The sequence below is a fragment of the Ammodytes marinus genome (assembly GCF_949987685.1).
Source record: "Ammodytes marinus genome assembly, chromosome: 16".
Lineage (NCBI taxonomy): Eukaryota > Metazoa > Chordata > Actinopteri > Uranoscopiformes > Ammodytidae > Ammodytes > Ammodytes marinus.
The window spans coordinates 3,155,316-3,179,315 of record NC_137220.1 but is presented as its reverse complement, the minus strand read 5'-3'; the positions used below and the strand labels follow the sequence as shown (position 1 = coordinate 3,179,315).

The following is a 24,000-nucleotide window of genomic DNA, read 5'->3' as shown; positions in this document are numbered from 1 at the left end:
AATAAAGGCAGACATCAGCCTACCTGAAAGTGAAAGTGTGCCGGCTGACGGAGGACAACACCGGTGCTTCGCTGTACTATATTGGAATTCCACACGGACACCGCCGTCAAGTTTGGGTATATTATCCTCAGGAACAGCACACAGCTTGGTGAGTTTCACTATGGTAACCGACGCTACCTTGGCTAAAGTACAACCAACAGCTAAACAGATGCAAAATAGCCTACACATATTTGCAGAATGTATTGGAAGCCCGATGTCCTCACTCCACACGCCCACCTCGTCTTGCAGACCACCGCCACCGGGCAATCTCAACGCTGATTGGCTGTGGAGGCGCGGTGCCCGGCGGCGCTGCAGAAAAAGATGAAAAATTTCATCTTTTTCTGCGGCGCCGTGCTCGCCGCACAAGCCTTCGATTCACGCTCCTTCGATGACACAATTTCTATGCGCCGCTAATGGCCGCGCTCCCGATTCACGCGCCTCTCATGAGGCGCGGCCACGGGCCGCGCAAGCCCCCGCCGCCGGCCGCTGGACGCCGATTATTGGGTGGACGCGCGGCCACGCGCTAGTACATTGACTTTGTATGTAATCTCGCCGCGCGGCCAGTGCGGTGTGTTCCCAGCTTAAGATCTAATATAGACAGCTCCTGTCTAGTACTCATTTCTGGAATAATCTGAATCACCTAACCTTGAAGCTAGCCTATTGAAACATATACAGTATCTCACAAAAGTGAGTACACCCCTCACATTTCTTCAAATATTTCATTATATCTTTCCATGCGACAACACTGAATAAATTACACTTTGATACAATGTCAAGTAGTCAGTGTACAGCTTGTATAACAGTGTAAATTTACTGTCCCCTCAAAATAACTCGACACACAGTCATTAATGTCTAAACTGTTGGCAACAAAAGTGAGTACACCCCTAAGAAAAAATGTCCAAATTGGGCCCAAAGTGTCAATATTTAGTTTAGCCATCATTATTTTCTAGCACTACCTTAACCCTCATGGGCATGTAGTTCACTAGAGCTTCACAGGTTGCAACTGGAACCCTCTTCTACCCATTCATGACGACATCAAGGAGCTGGTGGATATTAGAGTCCTTGCGCTCCTCCATCTCCCGTTTGAGGATGCCCCAAAGATGCTCAATAGGGTTTAAGACTGGAGACATGCTTGGCCAGTCCATAACCTTTACCCTCAGCTTCTTTAGCAAGCCAGTGGTCGTTCGGAGGGGTGTTTGGGGTCGTTATCATGTTGCAGTACTGCCCTGCGGCCCAGTTTATGAAGGGAGGGGATCATGCTCTGCTTCAGTATGTCACAGTACATGTTAGAATTCAATGAACTGTAGATCCCCAGTGCTGGCAGCACTCATGCAGCCCCAGACCATGACACTCCAACCACCATGCTTGACTCTAGGCAAGACACACTTGTCTTTGTACTCCTCACCTGTTTGCCGCTCCACACTCTTAACACCATCTGAACCAAATAAATGTATTTTGGTCTCATCAGACCACAGGACATGGTTACAGTAATCCATGTCCGTAGTCTGTTTGTCTTCAGCAAACTTTTTGTGGGGTTTCTTGTGCATCATCTTTAGAATAGGCTTCCTTCTGGGACGACAGCCATGCAGACCAGTATGATGCAGAGTGCGGCGTATGGTCTGAGCACTGACATGTTGACCCCCCACCCCTTCAAGCCCTTCAGCAATGCTGGCAGCACTCATACGTCTATTTTCCAAAGCCAACCTCTGTGTACGACGCTGACCACGTGCACTCAACCTTCGTAAACTGGGCCGCAGGGTGGTATTGCAACATGATAACGACCCCAAACACACCTCCAAGACGACCAGTGGCTTGCTAAAAAAGCTGAGGGTAAAGGTTATGGCCTGGCCAAGCATGTCTCCAGACCTAAACCCTATTGAGCATCTTTGGGGCATCCTCAAACAGAAGGTGGAGGAGCGCAAGGTCTTTAATATCCACCAGCTCTGTGATGCTGTCATAAATGGGTGGAAGAGGGTTCCAGTTGCAACCTGTGAAGCTCTAGTGAATTACATGCCCAATAGGGTTAAGGCAGTGCTGGAAAATAATGGTGGCCACACAAAATATTTACACTTTGGGCCCAATTTGTAATTTTTTTCTAAGGGGTGTACTCACTTTTGTTGCCAGCAGTTTAGACATTAATGGCTGTGTGTCGAGTTATTTTGAGGGGACAGTAAATTTACACTGTTATACAAGCTGTACACTGACTACTTTACATTGTATCAAAGTGTCATTTATTCAGTGTTGTCCCATGGAAAGATATAAAGAAAAATGTGAAGAAATGTGAGGGGTGTACTCACTTTTGTGAGATACTGTATATATTTTTTTATGCAAATAGCCTTGTTGAAAATAAATTAATGAACATAGGCTACACATCATGATTAGCCTATCAACATGTGTGCTACATAAGGTAAATTCCCTATTCCGACCATTATATTTCATCTAGCCTATTTCTCAATTTAAAACATAAAAATAAAGTAGCATTGAAAATACAAAAATATAAAGCGTGTAGCCCTACTATGGCCTGCTGTTTTCAAGATAACTTAACAGTTAAAACAATAAATACATTAATATGTCCCTTGAAAATAAATGAATGTTTTTCTGAGAATGTCAAAGGCAGTAGCAGTGAGGCACTTCTGTAAACTTACTGAAACGAGAGCATGCCGTTTTTTTCTGCGATGTCTCTGCTGTTGATATAGATTGGTTGTGTTGCCACGGCGACGTAGCGATTTTGACTTTCTAAGTTTTGCTCAGCACTTTTTCCTGTTCAACGTCCCTGTTACTGAGTCCTTAATATCTCCATAGAGCAGGCGCTGGTTTTATTTTCGCCACTAGTTCAACGTTTGCTTGCTAGTCATGCTTCTGCTCATTGGCTTCCGTGTTTAACAAGTGTTGTGCCTACACAGAGTGTCTCATTTGAAATGTTGTAATGGGTTAAGACTGATGCCACAGTGCATTCCAAGAGACTAAAGTCTAACGCATGTTTACATAAGTTTCTCTGTAGAGTCAACCATCCCAGACCCCTGTGGAGGTCATAAACTAATTTAAGATGGGATAGTCCATTCTAGGAGGTTGGTTAATCCAACCAGACCTTTGGGACAGGATGAAACTCTGTTTGAAGTGACTATAAGTTGAAACCAGGCACCCTGCTGTGTCTACCTTATCTCAACTGTGAGACACAAGCTTCAAAGCTGTCTTTTCCTAAGGAAGGAAAAGCATCTTATTGGCTGGTTTGAATGTAAACACTGCTTGCTGATTAGACAAACTAACTTCTGATTGGATGAGAATGCATTTGGACTGTTTTAATACAGGATGCAATCCTCTCATCTTTGCCATTCGCCTCCGGCTTCCAGCCGTGATAGAAGGTACGACATGCTTAACCCTGAGGCCTAGGGTTAAGCAACTCCAAGTCTCAGTCTTCATACTCGCTGGACGAATTGATGGACTGCTTGGAACATCTTCTTCTGTTTTCCCGGATTCGAGAGAGTTTTCCTACAGAAAACCTCTTCGCAGAGCTGAAGCAGCCACCTCAGCCTCTCCTCAAAACAGGACCCCCACACGCGCAAGGCGCGAGCAAAGACGCAGGATCCCTTCATCAAGACGCCTGCACTGCCCGTTCTACGGACCGGAGCCAGCCAGCGGACCCGCCGAGAAGTGAAGCCGCCCTATCATCTGGGCCGTTCCTACGCTGCCCCAGACGCAGCGCCAGCAGAGAGCAAGGCCCGACGCCGAGGGAGTTCTCCGCTTCCTCCTCTCCTCCTTGCCGCTGCCCATCGGACCGCAGACAGCCCGCTATTGCCAAGAAGAGCTGCTGATCCCTTGCTTCCCTGCCTTGGCATCGTGTGGCACGCTGCCCTTATCAGCTGAGCTGGTTCCACACCCCTGTCTTCCACAAGACGCGCTCCATCAGCGCACAAGGCCCGGCAAGCGGCCTTTTTCTCCTCCTATCTCCTCCAGCTGCCTTCAACCAATCATCGCTGGACCAAGCGATTCACGTGAGGCTATTGTCTGGGCTAAGATAGTTATGTTATGTTGTTCATTAACTTGAAGTAAACGTAAGAGCTGACGAGCTCACTATTTCATTATTTCCTGATTTAAAGTAATTCTGACTCACTTGTGTTTTACATAAGTGTTTTTCGCTCACAGTGTTTTTCTCCCGTTAACCGGGAATGTATTGATGTGTTGTTTCTGTCACTCTTAAAGCCAGTGAGTTATTTCCTCTTTATCAATTCAACTCAGTATACGCAAATGCGCATTTGCAGCCACTGTGTGATTGGAGGAAACGGTTCACTACGCGCTAGAGCTGCGGTTACTGTCTTTTGTTTTCTCTCCTTCTCATTTTCTAACTACGCACATCACACACACACAAACACACTGATACTCGTGATTCCCCCCTCAAGTATTCTTAATGAATACATGAGTGTTGAGTTTCTGTAATTTTAAAGTTAAGATTGCGTGAAGACAAAACCAAAGTCTCCCCGCATCATCCTTTATAATTCTTATGTGTTTGATTGAAGCAGTAGGTTACATACATGCTTTGCATGCTACTTCCCCTACTGATTAAAGGTAGAATATTCAACTTTTAGAAGTTGTCCACATTGCTATTAGCAATTGATCTACCCGTGGCTTAAAAGCCACTTCAAACTCTCGCGTGACGTCAAGGTCTCGCGTCTGCCATCTGAATTCATCTAAATTCTAAAGTGACGTTCCTCTGTCTCACACACACACACACACACACACACACACACACACACACACACACACACACACACACGTGCACTCACCTGCACATAGATAGAAATACATGGCTTTATAATCTAAACTGTTCTTATTATTGCTTGTGCTATGTCTGCTTTCTTAAATTAGATTAGTTCATGGTTATTGACTTATGTGTATCGTTTTAATCAACTTGCCTAAGTAAATAAACCCTTACATTTTGATTTTAAGAAGCAGTGTCTGTGATATTTGTGTCTTGTATTTCACTAATGGCTGGTAAATAAGGTTTATGCTCGAATATTCACTCCTTCATTATCTTAAATGTACATTGTAACCAACTTCGACATTTTCAAGATAAATCCCCTTAACATTATGAGACTGTTTTTCTGATTTGATTCAAAGTTCCCTTTTTCAAAGGGTGGTGCTCCGTAGGTATTAATAAGTAATTTGATTAGCTGGACTAATTAAATTGATCATTAATTAACAATTTTTCTCAATATTATAATTTCCTTGAAATTAATAATATTCTTGACTTTGACCAAATCTACCCCTTATGAATTCCCAACACAAGTGTGCACCGAATCCACACGCGCGTCGCGCCGCGCGCAGACACACACACAAACACAGACACACACACACACACACACACAGACACACAGATCAGCTGATGGGATGATCAAACGAGAGGTTGTAAAGACAGGCACACACAAGGGGTAGACTGACAGTGCCGCGCAAACGCTCAAAAATTAGTATTACCGAATCAATGAAAGATTGATTTAAAAAAAAAAAAAAAACATTTTCTTTTATTTTTTTAAGTCAGGCTGTTGTTGGCCTGGCGGGGGGTCTCGTTGGCCTGGCGGCCCCGCATTATTTCACTTGTCACACCATATTTTATATAGGCCTACATACAGTACTACAGGTTCGCTAATACCTGATATTGCATACAGTACGAAGTTGGGCGAAACTGCTTTACAAAGACTATAACGACTGTGCCAATCATGATATGTGATAAGAGTGAGTGTGTGTGTGTGTGTGTGTGTGTGTGTGTGTGTGTGTGTGTGTGTGTGTGTGTGTGTGTGTGTTTGTTTGTGTGCTAGTTACTGCAGCACATGCACGTCACAGGCTTTCTTCCTTCTTCGTCGCTGTCTTTGCGGCCGGTTGCCTCCCTTTTCTCCTTATGTCAGTCAAAATGTCGTGCTTATTAAGAGTGTCACCATATTCAGGAGCTGTTTACGGCGCGCAATACCAGGCTCGTTAACCGGCCTGTAAACATGAAAATAAACCCAGACGAAACCATGAATCAACGTTTAAACCATAAGGTAATTTATTAAACTAATCCCACAACTCAACTCAACCGGAGGCTGTACAAAAAAAGGAAAACGGGAGGAAGCCTGGGACAGCCACAGTTGGACTGCGTTATTGCCCAGGTCTTCCTCCAACTAAACTATACCCCGGCCCTTCTAAAGCTACGATGAAAACAAAAGAACACAACCTAACAGCCCTCCATTAACTAAATCATAAAGCTGGGAACACACCGCACTGGCCGCGCGGCGAGATTACATACAAAGTCAATGTACTAGCGCGTGGCCGCGCGTCCACCCAATAATCGGCGTCCAGCGGCCAGCGGCGGGGGCTTGCGCGGCGCGTGGCCGCGCCTCATGAGAGGCGCGTGAATCGGGAGCGCGGCCATTAGCGGCGCATAGAAATTGTGTCATCGAAGGAGCGTGAATCGAAGGCTTGTGCGGCGAGCACGGCGCCGCAGAAAAAGATGAAAATTTTCATCTTTTTGAAAATTTTCATCTTTTTCTGCAGCGCCGCTGGGCGCCGCGCCTCCACAGCCAATCAGCGTTGAGATTGCCCGGTGGCGGTGGTCTGCAAGACGAGGTGGGCGTGTGGAGTGAGGACATTGGGCTTCCAATACATTCTGCAAATATGTATATTTTGCATCTGTTTAGCTGTTGGTTGTACTTTAGCCAAGGTAGCGCCGGTTAGCATAGTGAAACTCACCCAGCTGTGTGCTGCTCCTGAGGATAATATGAACCCAAAGTTGATGGCAGTGTCCGTGTGGAATTCCATATAGTACAGCGAAGCACCGGTGTTGTCCTCCGTCAGCCGGCACACTTTCACTTTCAGGTAGGCTGATGTCTGCCTTTATTTGTGCTGCTGAGCACACACTGCTGTTGTTAATGTGTTTAGTATGTTGCTGAATTGCTGTTAATGTGTGTGTATTTGAGATCGGGGTGCGTGTTCAGGCTGTTTTAATGATATTTGTGACAAGACTGCCGCGGTTACACAGTGAACCTACATCTGTATTTTTTGGCACAGCTGGACCATGTTATTGTTGTTGTTGCACCTTAAGTGTGACGGGTCTGATCTCGGCGTCGGCGTCAGGAATATATGGCCCAATATGATCAAGCGGCGAGCCTCCTGCTGTCACGCGGCCAACCGCTGCCTACGATGAGGCGGCGGTTGGCCGCGGCAGCGACTGCGGTGAACATGGCCCAATATGACCAAGCGGCGAACCTCCTGCATTCACGCGGCCAACCGCCGCAGGCGGCCAATGCGGTGTGTTCCCAGCTTTAGGCAGCAAGCAGCAGCAGCATGGTGCAGGTCAGCAGCCGTGAGCAGTTTGCGCTGAGTGACAGACCCGCCACCGGCACAGGCCACGCCTTAAAGCTCCGCCGGAGCACCTGCCCCCTAATCAGGCTGAATCAGGACACCTGAGAGAGAAAGGCCCAATCCCAAATGACTCCCTAGGCACTCCCACTCCGTGAGCGAGTGTGACTCGCTGTGGAGTCACCCTCGCGGCTGTGAAGTGCCACTCGATCATTAAGGGCGAGGGTATAACAACGGTGCGGCTTTGGCAAGCCTTTGCCAGACGGAAACAGGAAGAAGACACTAGTTTGTTAAGTCTTTATTTCTCACCCTATAATAGAATTCCACCACATTTATATTTGACCTGAAACACTCTTTACATTCATATTCAGCTACGCATGTGAGAGTAAAATGTAGTATTGAATAAAAACAGACTCACTCCCATGCTTTTTTGGCTGCATAATTTATTTGTTGTTAAACATTTTCTAACTGCATATTCTTAATTTTACCAGCTCAGTCTGTAGTGGAGAAAACGGGTGGGTGTTTGATCCGCTGTTTAATTATCCTTTTAAGCTGGGAACACACCGCACTGGCCGCGCGGCGAGATTACATACAAAGTCAATGTACTAGCGCGTGGCCGCGCGTCCACCCAATAATCGGCGTCCAGCGGCCGGCGGCAGGGGCTTGCGCGGCGCGTGGCCGCGCCTCATGAGAGGCGCGTGAATCGGGAGCGCGGCCATTAGCGGCGCATAGAAATTGTGTCATCGAAGGAGCGTGAATCGAAGGCTTGTGCGGCGAGCACGGCGCCGCAGAAAAAGATGACATTTTTCATCTTTTTCTGCAGCGCCGCCGGGCACCGCGCCTCCACAGCCAATCAGCGTTGAGATTGCCCGGTGGCGGTGGTCTGCAAGACGAGGTGGGCGTGTGGAGTGAGGACATCGGGCTTCCAATACATTCTGCAAATATGTGTAGGCTATTTTGCATCTGTTTAGCTGTTGGTTGTACTTTAGCCAAGGTAGCGCCGGTTAGCATAGTGAAACTCACCCAGCTGTGTGCTGCTCCTGAGGATAATATGAACCCAAAGTTGATGGCAGTGTCCGTGTGGAATTCCATATAGTACAGCGAAGCACCGGTGTTGTCCTCCGTCAGCCGGCACACTTTCACTTTCAGGTAGGCTGATGTCTGCCTTTATTTGTGCTGCTGAGCACACACAGCTGTTGTTAATGTGTTTAGTATGTTGCTGAATTGCTGTTAATGTGTGTGTATTTGCGATCGGGGTGCGTGTTCAGGCTGTTTTAATGATATTTGTGACAAGACTGCCGCTGGTTACACAGTGAACCTACATCTGTATTTTTTGGCACAGCTGGACCATGTTATTGTTGTTGTTGCACCGTAAGTGTGACGGGTCTGATCTCGGCGTCGGCGTCAGGAATATATGGCCCAATATGATCAAGCGGCGAGCCTCCTGCTGTCACGCGGCCAACCGCTGCCTATGTTGAGGCGGCGGTTGGCCGCGGCGGCGACTGCGGTGAACATGGCCCAATATGACCAAGCGGCGAACCTCCTGCATTCACGCGGCCAACCGCCGCAGGCGGCCAATGCGGTGTGTTCCCAGCTTTAGTTTACATGCACAGCAGCATACAAAACCAGGGAAAAGAACAATAGTCTGCTAAAGCATGTATTCCACTTGTCATGAGCTGCCATTACGACCGGCGAATCGCGGCAGTTAATTAGCATGCATAATATAACAAATCTTACTAACAATTTAAGGAAATAATAATCACTGTCCCTTATTAACTTGTGGGCATTTTCTTCATCTGCTTCGTTTTATCTTTGTCCACGCCTTGAAAATACACTAACGGTAGACAAGTGGCATAATCAAATCAACAAGTGTAAAACAACATGTTCGTTCCGATATTGTAGGCTACCCTCCGGTTCCGTCATTTAGGAATATGCATAAAAATAATCAATCAAATGTCTGTTTGAGGTAAGAGTAGCTACGTTTCATTTATAATTCGGGAAACAAACTCCCTGGAACTCTCATTTGTAAGTTAGCTCCTCCATTCCGGACATAATTGATTGGCGGACACCTGTGTCAAACGTACACTGTTAGAAATTTCCCTGTAAAAAAACATTAATCAACTGGCAGCAGGGTTGCCTTTATATTACTGTTAAATTAACATTATTTTACTGTCACTAAAATTGACAGGATTATACTGTTAGTGAAAAAAAGGGATGAACCTGGACTAAATGTTTGTTATGTTGCTGTTTGCACCGTGAGCGAAGGGGATGTTGTATTTCATTGGGCAGATGTGTTTCAACCCTTTATAAGTTTACTTTGTCCCCTATTTGTTAAAATGCTAATTATAGACAGCAGCTTCTGTTTGTTACTTCAAGACAATTGTTACAATATATCAAGTTCAATGGAATGATTAATTTCTTTTGTAATTTGTCTCCTGAGTTGAACTAGGGATCTGGCTTAAGAGTTCCACAAACCGATTTGTTATAACCAAAAAAACAACGGTTAGTTCACACAGAAATGTTTTATTTAAACAAAATGCATAGTGAGGTAATGGAATGCAACATCCCCTTCACTGAGGGTGCAAATAGCAATGTAACAAACGTTTAGTCCAGTGCAAGTCATTGTGGGAAAGGGGGCGTCTCTACAATACACTTTGTTGTGCTACATGATTTATCTAAGGCAATCCGTTTCCTTCATTCTACTGAGTAACACAACTCTTCAGTTAAGTAAGACTAACTTGGTTTAATTATGTTAACTGCACTTTCCATTTCCAAGTAAATATAACTCAACTTTAAGTAAACTTAACCAGAGGATATAAAGTAAACAACACTTTTTAGTTAAGATGTGGATGGATGAGGATGAATGAAGAAAATTGTATAAGCTTCACATCTGCAGGCAGCTCATGTCAAGTCCCTTCCAAGTTTGATGGTAAATTAACAGGAAATTTCATTATTTTTGAAAAACATTACTGTTCCGTAAAATAACAGCAAATGACCGTAATTTAACAGACTGCCTTTTATATTAACAGTTAAATGCTGTTTTTATAAATAACAGGTTAATGCTGTTGAAATCCTGCTGTAAATGTACAGCAATTGTTTACAGTGTATAGGGCTGAGCCAACGTCGTTGCAGACTCGGTGATCGAGGGCTTTATCACCCACTTACACTCGAGGCTCGATGGTTTGGGACGACACTCAATATGGCGGGCCCTCCCCGCGAACGCGCAAACGGAGGGATAGTGGATAGGGTTAGGGTGTAGGGGGTGGATCTAGATTGGGCCAAAGTGAAGGAGGGAACAGGAGGAAAGAAAACAACATGTATGGAAGAATGTGGGATGAAACTGGGAGGTGAAGTTGGAGGACACAGGTTGGAGATCGTCTGCGCACAATTCACCGCAGGTGGGTATTTATAAAGGGAAGATTGCGTGCAAATGTGCGCCGCACAGTTTTATAAATCCGATTTATTTTTTGCGCATTTTTGACTTTGTGCGAACGCAATGTTTTAGGATGGTTTCTACGCACACCGTTATAAATGAGGCCCCTGCTCATTGTGCAATACAATAAAGCCTCTGGGACCATATGCCATTGCTTAAACTGAAAAACAGTTCTACTTTTTAAAATTTCACTGAAATGCCAAAGTTGAATAAAATGAGGAGATATGATTTTGAGAGGACAAAGTCTACTAAAAATATCTGACCTTTTGTGCATCAGTCAACCCAATCCAGGTCCTTGTATCCGAGCCAAGGGTTCGCCTGATCAGATCCCTAATGACATCGTCCTCGTAAAGACTGTGTATGGAGACCAGGTGCCCACCGAAACCTTTGCAGGAAGTCTGAAGAGGGAGACAGAGACACAGATGGATTATAGTCTATTTGCCCATTGAACCACATTGTGAACCCGGATATGTTGAGTACACCAAAGTTTTATTTGCCTATTTTTTATAAACTACAAACCTCTGCAGCGTCGAAGGTCCTTGGAGTACGGCACACGAGGATACAGCGAGATCCAAGTTCCTTCCAGTCATGAGGACAGGAAGCAACCTGCACACATAACAAAGGTGTCACTGTGGAGTTAACCCTAACCCTGTGGACTTAAAGGTGCAGTCAGTGATTCTGGAGAACGCTTGTTTTTGTCAAAATCAGTGAATATCTCTTCACAATCCACTCACTGATTTTGACAAAGTGATTTTGACAGGGGTGCTCGTGGTGTAGTGGTTAGACCCCCCCACCCCCTCCGGGTCGTTCTCTGCATGTCATTCCCCTCTCTGACACATCTCATTTCTGCCTCTACACTATAAATAAAGCATTGAAAGTGCCATGATTTTGACAACCAACATTCCCCAGAATCACTGATTTCACCTTTAATAATTGGTCCAAAGGCCTGAACAGGGACTGATGTGGGTCTATCTGATCAGTCCTGTGCTTTCTCTGAGAATACCTTTCCCGTGCACACAAATGTTCAAACGGAGGTTATAACAAAATCACATTTATTCTGGCTTTTTCACATGTCAAATGTACATTGTGAATTTGATAATTTTTTTAACAAAGTAATTTTAACTTCCTTTCTTATATAGTTTTAGTTAACTAAATTAGAGAACTTGATTTCTCCCTGGACAAGCTTTGCTCTATTTCCTCCACTCTCAACTCACTGGGAGTTTGTGAAGCAGCTGATAAAGCATCAAACACAACCCTTCATAAATGTAGTTATCATATTCAAACAGACCAAGCAGGCATTGAGTAACACAATCAAATTTAATCTGGCAAACTATCGATTCATAAGAAACTCTCTTACAGTTGAGGCATCAAACACCTATCTGAATGCTATGATTCTTTCCCATTGTTCCTACTGTATGACAAGTTGGTCTCAAGCAGGTAAAACAACCTTGAGACCACTTGAATCATTATATAAAAACTCTCTTAAAAAAAACTTGTCAATATCACCACTGCAAAATCCTGGATAAACACAATCTGCTTAATTTTTTTAAATCATGCACAATGCTGCGCCTCCTCCCTTAAGGAACTTTGTGACACTGGGCTCAGAATTCTCAGCACGAGCAACCAGGTCAACAACTAGGGGAGAATGCAGAATCCCACAATGCAAAACCACATTTGGAAAGTTGTCCTTCTCCTCTGTAGACATCAAACAATGGAACAGTCTCCCAACAGATCTAATTACCGATACATTTTTTAAATCTTTCTCCCGTCTGACAAAGGCTTGGCTGCTTGCGCAACAGACACACACTAATATAATGTTGCAGTGCTAGTAGGATAGGGGTATATGTTTTATAAAATATGTAAGTGTTTTTTGTAAACTTTTTTTATCCTGTGTATTTATATCATTGTATCTTGTTTTCCTTTTAATGTTTAATCCCATGTCTAGATATTATTGTGTCTTGTTTAGTTTAGTACTTTTTATTGTTACCTGCCCAGGGACTACAGGTGAAAATAGCAGTTTGCTAAAACCTGGTACAATGCATCTCTCCTTGCTCTAAACAAGGTTAAGGTTTATTTTGTACACTGTCCCTGTTCAAATAAAGTTACATTACATTTACACACAGGTCTTTAGGTAGTTATGAGCAAACATGTTATACAGCTGTTTATTACTTAAAGAGGATTTAAATGTCACTCACAGTTCCTGAAATCATCAGTGCGCTGGTCAGACAGAGGAAGAAAGCCAAGTGGGAACCTGATGCCATCTGTAGGAAAACACATTACAATTAACAAGTGATTCATGGTCAAACTTTGACTTGTATTAAGTAAAGATTGGTTTCAACCTTGTTTATTTGTCCTGTGAATTATTGAATCAACTTTCTCTTTAAAAACATGCTGAAAATGCACTAGAATATTTTGTATTCATAACATTAATAAAGGCTGTATCCAAAATATGTTCTGTGATAACTTCTGACATTAACCCTATAGCCTTCAATTGAGACATCCAAGATGGATGACTTCATGGAGTGATCAAATAGTGTTTTTTCATGGATATTTTTGCCAATTTTTATAAAGTTAATGTGAGAAAAACATCAAAACTGTAACTGACACTTTAATATGAATGTTTATATAGATAGACAGACATCACTAGCCTGTTTGTTTTTTTGTGGTTCTAGGTAGAAAACTAGTTCCTAATTTTATTTTGTGTAGAAACCTGGCTGAGGGGAAGAGACAGAAGTTACGAGAGAGAGAGAGAGAGAGAGAGAGAGATTTTTTTGATTTTTACAAAACACTTTATTTACACAAATTTAGTTTTTACAATTCAACAATTCAAACAAAGTGCTAATGTATTAAAATCCCAATATGATTAAAAATATTCATCTAGTAAAAACTTGTGCAAAAACCAACTCTTCATCAACAACTGAACAGACAATATCATTAAAACACCAGCGCTGTTTAAAAGCGTCTAAATCTCCAATGTGTTTATAGAATCTAAAATCTAGCCAGAGTCTTGCTCTAATGTTGACCAGCCACACTGCCTTTGCCTCCTGCCCTTCTCTGTTCTCCACTCTGTTCTTTCTGCTTATATATATGGCCATCTTCGCCTCACCTGAGAGGAAGTTAAGGAGCTGACACTTTTCTTTTTTTTCTTTTTTGTAAGCAGCTCCCATGATAAAAACCCTCTCAGTAAAAACCACATCAAAAAAACTAAAAACCAACGTTAAAAGAGAGAAGAAACTTGTGAGCCTCTTGCACTCTGTAAAAACATGATAAATAGTCTCTCGAAGGCCACAGAATGGACATGTGTTAAGAACTGCAGGATTAAGAACAGCAATAAAAGCATTTGAGGCAACAGCACCATGAAGAATTCTCCACTGGAGGTCAGCAGTCCTTTTCTTTAGGGGAGGTTTATATAAAATCCTCCACTGTGGGCCGGGTCCGTTTGCTCCCAGTCTGTTCGACCACACAGTGGGGGGGCGGTTGCACAGTCCGGCCTTGTGAATGGCCTTCACACAGTTAAAATACCAAGTCTTTTTATCAGCCTTCTGCACAGTCAGCTTCTCAGGGTGTGCTGTCGCCAGAAGGGGGCCAGTGAGTTCCCCCAGGCCTGGGCTCAGGGAGATGTCAGGGAAAGGGTCTGCAGGGTCCGGTATTGTCTTTCTTTTCTCGTATTCCATGAGGAGGCTCCTCTCCCTCCCAGTGAGTTTCTGGCGCCACAGCTCCAGGAGCCTCCCCGCCACCCGGACAGACTGCAGGCCCAGGAGAGAGCCCAGGGCCTGGGCGTCACCCAGCGCCGGCCCCACCGCATCCACCAGCTGCTGCAGGCACAGGGTCTTGGTTTTTAGCAGCGCCCCCGTCAGGCCAGGGGTGACGCTGCTGCTGATGTCCAGCTTGGCTCTGTGAATCAATGGCTCCCTCAACAACCAGTACAGAGAGTCGGCCTTTGGGCACCTTTTACAGTTAAAAAGGGCCCAAGACTTAAAAACACCCTGATAAAACGGAGGCAGCCCACTTAATTTTAAAAGTTTAGAATCAATTAAAAACAGAGCAGCATCCAGCCCCAGGTAATCTGCACGTCTGAGAATGCAGCTGGCCACATCTCTCCACACTAGATCAGCCGGGCCTGTGAGATATTTCTGTAAGAACTGCAGTCTAAAGGTGGCTGTCCGGCTGGCCAGGTGGACGAGGCCCTGTCCCCCCTCCTCTCTGGTTAAAAACAGCACCCCTTGTGGCACCCAGTGTAGACCGTCCCAAAAGAAATCTACCTGTTGCTGGGCTAGTAAGCCTGAAAGGGGGTCTACACAGGTTAGACGGTGCCACAGTTGGGATGCCACAAGATTGTTTAAAACCAAAACTCTACCTTTAAAAGACATTTGAGGGAGCAGCCATTTCCACTTGGAAAGCTTCCCCTCAATCTTTTCCGTGACGCCCTCCCAGTTCTTCTGAACTATGTGTTCTTTCCCGAGGAACACCCCCAGATACTTAAAACCATCTGTTTTCCAATTCAGGCTCTGGGGAAGAACCGGGAGGCCGTCACGCCACTCACCGACAGCGAGGGCTTCACTTTTTAACCAATTCACCCTCGCTGCCGATGTTAAGCTAAAATTTTTTACAGTGTTGGTTAAAATGTCTACTTCCCTCTGGCTTTTAATAAAAACAACAATGTCATCTGCATAGGCACTTAAAACAATGTTACTACTAAAACCCGGTAAAACCAAGCCCTGTAATTTGCAGCGTAAATTGTTAAGGAGGGGTTCCAGGGAGAGTGTGTAAAGCATTCCGGACATAGCGCAGCCCTGCCTAACGCCTCTACACACCCTGAAAGGAGCACACAGACCACCGTTAAATTTCAGCACACTCTCAACATCACTGTACAGCACCTTGATCTTAGCTATGAAGCCAGCGCTGAACCCAAACTTCTCCATAACTCTCCAGAGGAAGTTGTGTTCAACGCGGTCAAATGCCTTTTCCTGGTCTAGGGAAATCAAACCAGTGTTACAACCCAATGAGCTGGAGACGCCCAAAACATCCCGAATAAGGTGGACATTGTCCACCATGGACCTGCCGGGTACACAGTAGGTCTGGTCCCGGTGGATGAGATGCTCCATAGCTACCCCCAGCCTGGAGGCAAAGAGCTTAGACAGAAGCTTGTAATCCACACACAGTAGAGACACAGGGCGCCAGTTTTTAATGTCCTGTAAGCTGCCTTTTTTTGGGAGGAGGGTTATTACTGCCCTCCTGCAGGACGTGGGTAAGGAACCAGAGGCCAGACTTTCATTAAAAACATCTAAAAGATCTTTTGCAAAGATATCCCAGAAGGCTTTATAGAACTCTACGCTCAGGCCGTCTATGCCGGGAGCCCGCCGCCCTTGCATGCCCTGTAGGGCGGCTTGCAGCTCCTGCATGTGTAACGGCCTGTTGAGCTGTGCATTGGTCTCTGAGGAGACCTGAGGCAGCCCGTTACAGAACCCCTCCAGCTGAGCCTCCTGCTCCTCATATTCACTGCTGTACAGTGCTGAATAAAACTGCACAGCTCGCCTTCTTATCTGGCTTGGTTCGGTTAGTGTTTGCCCTGTGTCTGCTAAAAGTGAGTGGACTACCCGCCTCTGCCCGCTCTTCCTCTCCAGGCCGAAAAAATAGCTAGAGGGAGCATCCATCTCCGCACTGGCTTGAAACCGGGACCTGACCAGTGCACCCTGGACTTTAACGTCCAGCAGGTCAGCTAACGCTAGCTTTTTTATTTTGAGGATTTCAATATATCCTCGATCTGCTGTGGACTCGCTCAATCTTTCTAGTTCCACTATATCAGTCTCCAGGTCTTTCATAGATCTGGTGATGTCTCTGGTAACATTGAGGGTGTGCTGTTGACATAGAAGCTTAATCTCAGTCTTACCATGGTCCCACCACTGCCTAAGACTGTTAAAATCACCCTTCCTCTGTCTAAAAACATCCCAGAAATAAATAAGAACCTCTTTAAAATGTTTATCACATGTTAAGACTGAATTAAAATGCCAATATGCACTTTTTGGTAAAATATTCTGAATTAACACATTACATAACACTAAAGAATGATCACTAAAACCAGTAGGGACAATACTGCACATTTTAAAAATATTAAAATGATGCTTAAAACAATAAAACCTATCTAGTCTAGCTGAGGAGATCCTAGGGCCTATCCGAAAACTCTTTTTTGCATAGGAAATTTCCTTTCCTATCGAGATGACCCGGAAGTGCTCGGCAGATAGGTGAATCCGAATAACCAAAATGCATAGGAAAGGAGCCTCGATTCATCCTTTAACCCTCCTTTAGCATAGGTTACTCCTGACCAACCTTTGCTAAAGGAACGTAGATAGTGGTATCCCATAATCCTTTACGGCGGCAAGATTTAAAGCAACAGGCCACCGCCGGAGTTTACCGACTCTACACGAATACGAACGAGAGGTAAAACAGAAGAGAGGAGAGGAGAAGAGAGGAAGATTTAACTCGGCTAAAACAAAATACTCCCCCCCCCCCCCACACACACACACACAGGCTAAAGATAATAAAGAACTCATAAAAGACCAACATCATAATAGTTATTTTCGTAGCACATAATTTACACCATAAGAAAATAAAATACCAACTTCACATTTAATGAAGTTACTGGGGGCAGTTCATTTCAACATCAACACAAGTGTAGCCTCTTTTTATTCCACATGTGAATTGGGATATATGGGAGTGATTCTCACTCTGTTGGCGACAACCTGATTAAAATCAATATGAAAAGAACGCATGGATCAAACGAGCGCTTGTTGTAGTCCATTTTCGGAGAATAGTGAAGTTTCACGCTAGTGACTCACGTCAGCAATACTCGCCGTCGCGCAATGACGTCGGTTAGGAAAGGTGGAGTCGAATTCATTTGAAACAACGCTGTCCTTTCCTATGTTCGATAGGAAGCACCTTTCATCTCTCCTTAACCCCGATGACGTTTAGGGGTTAAGGCATAGGAAAGGAGGCTTATAGGTAAGGAGATTGGACTTTTCGGATAGGCCCCTACTCTCTCTAAGGTGGGACCAGGTGTACTGACGGCAGTCTGCATGCGTCCTTCTCCACACGTCCACCAGGCCATGAGAATAGACAAAGGCCGTGTCTGAACTGCCATACTAGCGTCCTACATCCTACATACTCATGCATACTCTCTACTCAAAGATCGATTGTGTATGCGAGCTGCGTCTAAACGTTCTCAGTTGAAGTATACTCAAGCAATGAAGAATTTCTTCTTCTTCTTATAAGATTCAGGCAGTTTAGACACTGTTAAGCTTATAACCGCCCTCTACAGGTTAGATATTGAACTAGACTTTTACAGTCCTGTGTTCATCATCTGTGTTTTAGACCTCTTGTTTTATAATAATGATGTTTTGAGGCGGAGGATCCCTCCGACGCTCTCTGTCCGGCTCATCAGCACTCAGCTGTCTGTGAGTTGAGCTGGACGAGCCGCGGTGTGTGGAACAGCGATCTGTTCTAATCTCTCTCCACTATCAGACTCACAACACTCATTTCACTTAGTGACTCTAATGTTGTTAGGTATTTATCTTCATCTCTTATCTATTGTAAGAGTGCATGAATGACTGCACGTACAGTTGTCAGATCACGGAACCCCAAACAATGTTGTTGCCTAGCAACTTGCTCGAAAATATTTCATTTTCCTGGGCGGGTAGAATTGACCCAGTGCATTGTGGGGCGGTTGAGTAGGAAAAGTATACAATCGATTCATACCCAAAATCTTCCCGGAAGTTAGTACTCATCCGGGAATTTCTCACATACCCAAACTCGCATACCCAACCGTCACATACTCAAATTGAAGTCAAAATGAGTATGAGTAGGACGTTAGTATGGCAGTTCAGACACGGCCCAGCTGCCTCAGAACATGTTGGGAAACTGGATGCGGCTCTGCATGGTTGCGATCTAGTGCCGCATTTTCAGTACAGTTAAAATCCCCACCCAAGAATAAAAAATCCTCCGAGGCACAGCCATTTAAAACATCATTAACTTTTTGTAAAAAGAGCTTCCTCTCTGTACCGATTGTTGGAGCATACACATTGATAAAAACAACAGTAAAAAGGTCGAACCGTGCTCTCATTAAAAGCAACCTCCCCTCAACAAAATGTTCAACCTCCAGTGAGACCGGAGTAAAGGACTTGGAGAGGAGGAAGCCCACTCCTCCACTAAGAGTGGTATTATGACTTAAAATGACTTCCCCCTCCCACTCTCTCCTCCAGTCTGCCTCATTGGTGCTGTCACTATGCGTCTCTTGTAAATAAAATACATCAATGTGTTTCATTTTGGCCGTCTCATAAATGCGTGCTCTTTTTCTTTGCTCTCTGGCTCCATTAACATTCAAACTTCCCACTCTAAAATTATCCATGTGTGAGAAGTTAAGAACAAAAATAAAAACCAATAAATTAATTAAAACACACATTGGAGTTCTTCCCATCATCAGTTTTGTTCATTTGTCTTTTAACTTTAGGCAAAAGTTTTCTTAACCTAAAAACCTCCTGATCAGTAAACCCAGACCCATCTCTTTGATTCATGTGGAGTCTGGCTGAGGTATAAAACACACTTAAAAGTGGGAAATGTTCTTCAACTTTAACTCCTTTAACATTTTTTGTGCTGGTTAAAAATGCCTGTATCATATCTACAGAGTACAGTTTTTTCTGTTGGCTGTTGCTTAAAACAAACCCAGACACATCACTGCTGTCAGAGACACACTCGCTGTCACTTTCCTCTGTCTGCCCCTTTACTGTCTGTCCGTCCTCCTCCACCCTGCTACTCTTTGCCTCATGCCTAGTTGCCCTGGTTTTCCTCCTTCGTTTGGAAGTTTTTGCCTTCACTGCCTCCTCTTCTTCCTCCTCCATATCAGCCTCCTCCACCTGATCCCCCCATGAAAGCTTACTGCCCCCCACACCTGCCTCCTCCGTCAGTATTTCCTCCTCCTCCTCTGACACACCCTCCTGCGTTTCAATAACGTCCCCATTATTTATCTGCACTTTACTCACACTTTCTCTAGCTGTTTCCTCCGCTATCTCACTTTCCACCACATCACCCAAAATCTCTCCCTCACTTTCCTGATCATTTTCACCCACACCGTGCACATCATTCATACTCACCCCCCCGTGCTCTAGGTCGGGCACAGCAGCAGCGAGACGAGGCGCGCTCCGCGGCGCCGCTATCGGCCGCTCAGATGCCGCAGCCCCGGCTGCAGCGGACGAAGTCCCCGCCGCAGCCGAAGGCTGCGGGGCGGCGGCCCCCCGCCGCTCCGCTGCAACCGGCGGAACAGCTGAGGGCCCCGCCACAGGGCCGGGCGTCACCCCCAGGCCAGGCGGAGCTGGATCCCCTTGTCGCGGACAGGCTTTCACAGTGTGTCCCTCTTCATTACAGCGAAAACACTTCATAGCCGACGAGCTGGCAAATATCACGTAATCGTAATCATCTACTTTAACATGGAATCGGAGGTTGAGCTCCGCATCCCGATTGTTAAGTATCATAAACAGCTGTCTACGGTGAGACACTACGTGTTTCGGCAGCTGAGATCTACATCCAGACATTATCTTTTTTATGGGGGACACCACCTTCCCATGTCTAGAGAGCTCTCTGCTCAGAAATTCGTCGGTTATGAAGGGGGGGACATTAGACAGAATAACTCTGGTGGATGGCTGTGTAAGTGGCACTACCTGCACAAACATTTGCCTCACTGTGATGCCTGTCTCGACAACGCGGTTCACCTTCTCCACCTGATCCAGGAAGATGACCACGGCACTGTTCATCCGAGCAGCCGACCTCACGCTGCCGTGCCCCACCTGCTCTCCCACCGCAAGCCCAATGTCTTCCACGCTGCACGGAAAGCTGGCGTTAATTTTAATGCCATGCTTTCGCGTGAGGTGGCCAAAGGTGACTCCATTTACCATGGCGTCTAAGAGACGCCGACCGGCGAGACACCGGCAGGAGGGAAAAGAAAAGCACAATCACACACACTAACAATTAACTTAAAGTGAAACTGTGCCCAATAAACCACATTAAATTAAATCAAATCACAGGAACAAACGCTCAGCGTCTCACTCACTCCACACCACGACTCACTCCCAGCATGCAGCAGAGAGAGAGAGAGAGAGAGAGAGAGAGAGAGAGAGAGAGAGAGAGAGAGAGAGAGAGAGAGAGAGAGAGAGAGAGAGAGAGAGAGAGAGGAAATTAACTGTAGGATATACAGCTGTTTATAATACAAACATAAAAGTGTCATATATCTGTAATGAATTTGATAAAAAAATGTAATCGCTTGAAGCCATAATTTGTATATTCATCAAAACATTTCTGAACAAAAGTTTAAATACAAAAAAAGACTGTTTTAATGTCAGTAATCAACTGGCAAAGTTTCCTGATAAAATCTATAAGTTAAACATTTCTCCCTATTCACCTGCAGTGTCTCACCTTTATTGAATTATGGAAATATGAAAGAAGTTAAAGGCCTACTTCACCGGTTTGAATATGAAGGTGTATTGAATTCTGAGATCCTATGTAGTATAAATGTGCGAAAAAAATTGAAATCTGTTCATCCTAGCCTGAGAAAAGGCAGAAAGAGTGTTTTTTTTAACCCTATATTTCTCCTTCTCGTGACATCACAGAAAGAGAAATATAGGGTTAAAAAAAACGTAATTGTAAATATTACTGTGATGTCTTTTACTGTGACATCACAGTAATATTTACAAAGTACGTTTTTTTTTTTAACCCTATGTTTCTCTTTCTGTGATGTCACGAGAAGGAGAAATATAGGGTTAAAAAAACACTCTTTCTGCCTTTTCTCAGGCTAGGATGAACTGATTTCAATTTCTTTCGCACATTTATACTACATAGGATCTCAGAATTCAATACACCTTCATATTCAAACCGGTGAAGTAGGCCTTTAAGCTGCACTGTAAACAATTGCTGTACATTTACAGCAGGATTTCAACAGCATTAACCTGTTATTTATAAAAACAGCATTTAACTGTTAATATAAAAGGCAGTCTGTTAAATTACGGTCCTTTGCTGTTATTTTACGGAACAGTAATGTTTTTCAAAAATAATGAAATTTCCTGTTAATTCACCATCAAACTTGGAAGGGACTTGACATGAGCTCCCTGCAGATGTGAAGCTTATACAATTTTCTTCATTCATCCTCATCGATCCACATCTTAACTAAAAAGTGTTGTTTACTTTATATCCTCTGGTTAAGTTTACTTAAAGTTGAGTTATATTTACTTGGAAATGGAAAGTGCAGTTAACATAATTAAACCAAGTTAGTCTTACTTAACTAAAGAGTTGTGTTACTCAGTAGAATGAAGGAAACGGATTGCCTTTGATAAATCAAGTAAGCACAACCAAGTGTATTGTAGAGACGCCCGCTTTCCCACAATGACTTGCACTGGACTAAACGTTTGTTACATTGCTATTTGCACCCTCAGTAAAGGGGATGTTTCATTCCATTACCTCACTATGCATTTTGTTTAAATAAAACATCTCTGTGTGAACTAACCGTTGTTTTTTTGGTTATAACAAACGGTTTGTGGAACTCTTAAGCCAGATCCCTACACTCTAAAAAGAAAATAGTTGAACCAACTTAATTGAATTAGGGCAACCGGTAACACACAATTGAATTAAGTTTATTGAAATAAAGAATGTAAGTTACACTTACACAATTGTTTCAAGTCAGATCAACTTAATAGTTTGTTTGTTTTCAAATCAAAAGTTTGCATTAATCCAATTCATAATTAAGAGACGACAACTTAAAATGTCAGTGTTTTCTGAATCAATTTCTTGTTTAATCCTAAAGTAAAATATTGCTTCCGTAGAACCTAAAAGAAAATAGTTGCACCAACTTAATTGAATTAAGGCAATTGGTAACGCATTTCAGTGTATAACAGTCGGGCAAGCAACATATTTCCCATACACTGTTAGAAATTTCCCTGTAAAATAACATTAATCAACTGGCAGCAGGGTTGCCTTTATATTACTGTTAAATTAACATTATTTTACTGTCACTAAAATTGACAGGATTATACTGTTAAAGAAAAAAAGGGATGAACCTGGACTAAATGTTTGTTATGTTGCTGTTTGCACCGTGAGCGAAGGGGATGTTGTATTTCATTGGGCAGATGTGTTTCAACCCTATATAAGTTTACTATGTCCCCTATTTGTTAAAATGCTAAACACAGACAGCAGCTTCTGTTTGTTACTTCAGGACACTTGTTACAATATATCAAGTTCAATGGAATGATTAATTTCTTTTGTAATTTGTCTCCTGAGTTGAACTAGGGATCTGGCTTAAGAGTTCCACAAACCCTTTTGTTATAACCAACAAAATCACAGTTAGTTCACAAAGAGATATTTTATTTAAACAAAATGCATAGTGAGGTAATGGAATGAAACATCCCCTTTACTGAGGGTGCAAATAGCAACATAACAAAGGTTTAGACCAGTGCAAGTCATTGTGGGAAAGGGGGCGTTAGACAGGAAACCTAATTGAATCGCTTTCATTTGCATAAGAAAATCAAGTCAATGTCAGGTCAATGTAGTAAAGTACAATTTAATTTTGATGTAATCCACAAAAGTAGATTGCCATCGCTAAAGCAGAAAACTGAGTCAGATTTATTCAAAACAGTGCATTACTTCAACTTTTCAAAAATATACTTTTTAGAGTGTAGTTCAACTCAGGAGACAAATTACAAAAGAAATGAATCATTCCATTGAACTTGATATATTGTAACAAGTGTCTTGAAGTAACAAACAGAAGCTGCTGTCTATGTTTAGCATTTTAACAAATAGGGGACAAAGTAAATTTATATAGGGTTGAAACACATCTGCCCAATGAAATATAACATCCCCTTCGCTCACGGTGCAAACAGCAACATAACAAACATTTAGTCCAGGTTCATCCCTTTTTTTCATTAACAGTATAATCCTGTCAATTTTAGTGACAGTAAAATAATGTTAATTTAACAGTAATATAAAGGCAACCCTGCTGCCAGTTGATTAATGTTTTTTTACAGGGAAATTTCTAACAGTGTCTTAAAGAGAGACGTGATGCACATTGGCATATTTTTATATATAAAGCCCTGACCGGAAAGCTACCACTCTATTTGACAACAATGCTGCATATTTCAGATGGGCTTTATCAAACCCGCTCAACTGAA

The 24,000-nt window shown here is 43.6% G+C and overlaps 1 protein-coding gene across 1 annotated transcript in view; it reads right to left on the bottom strand.

Annotated features, from left to right (window-relative positions):
- Window positions 1-24,000, bottom strand: part of LOC307262726 (galactose-specific lectin nattectin-like) — a 29,618-nt gene that overhangs the window by 5,188 nt on the left and 430 nt on the right. Inside the window, exons 2-4 of the mRNA XM_080043689.1 lie at window positions 12,997-13,062; window positions 11,321-11,407; window positions 11,065-11,199 (exon numbers count right to left, since the gene is read on the bottom strand). Of these exons, the coding sequence (XP_079899815.1) occupies window positions 11,065-11,199; window positions 11,321-11,407; window positions 12,997-13,062 (288 nt within the window). The remainder of the gene's footprint in view (window positions 1-11,064; window positions 11,200-11,320; window positions 11,408-12,996; window positions 13,063-24,000) is intronic.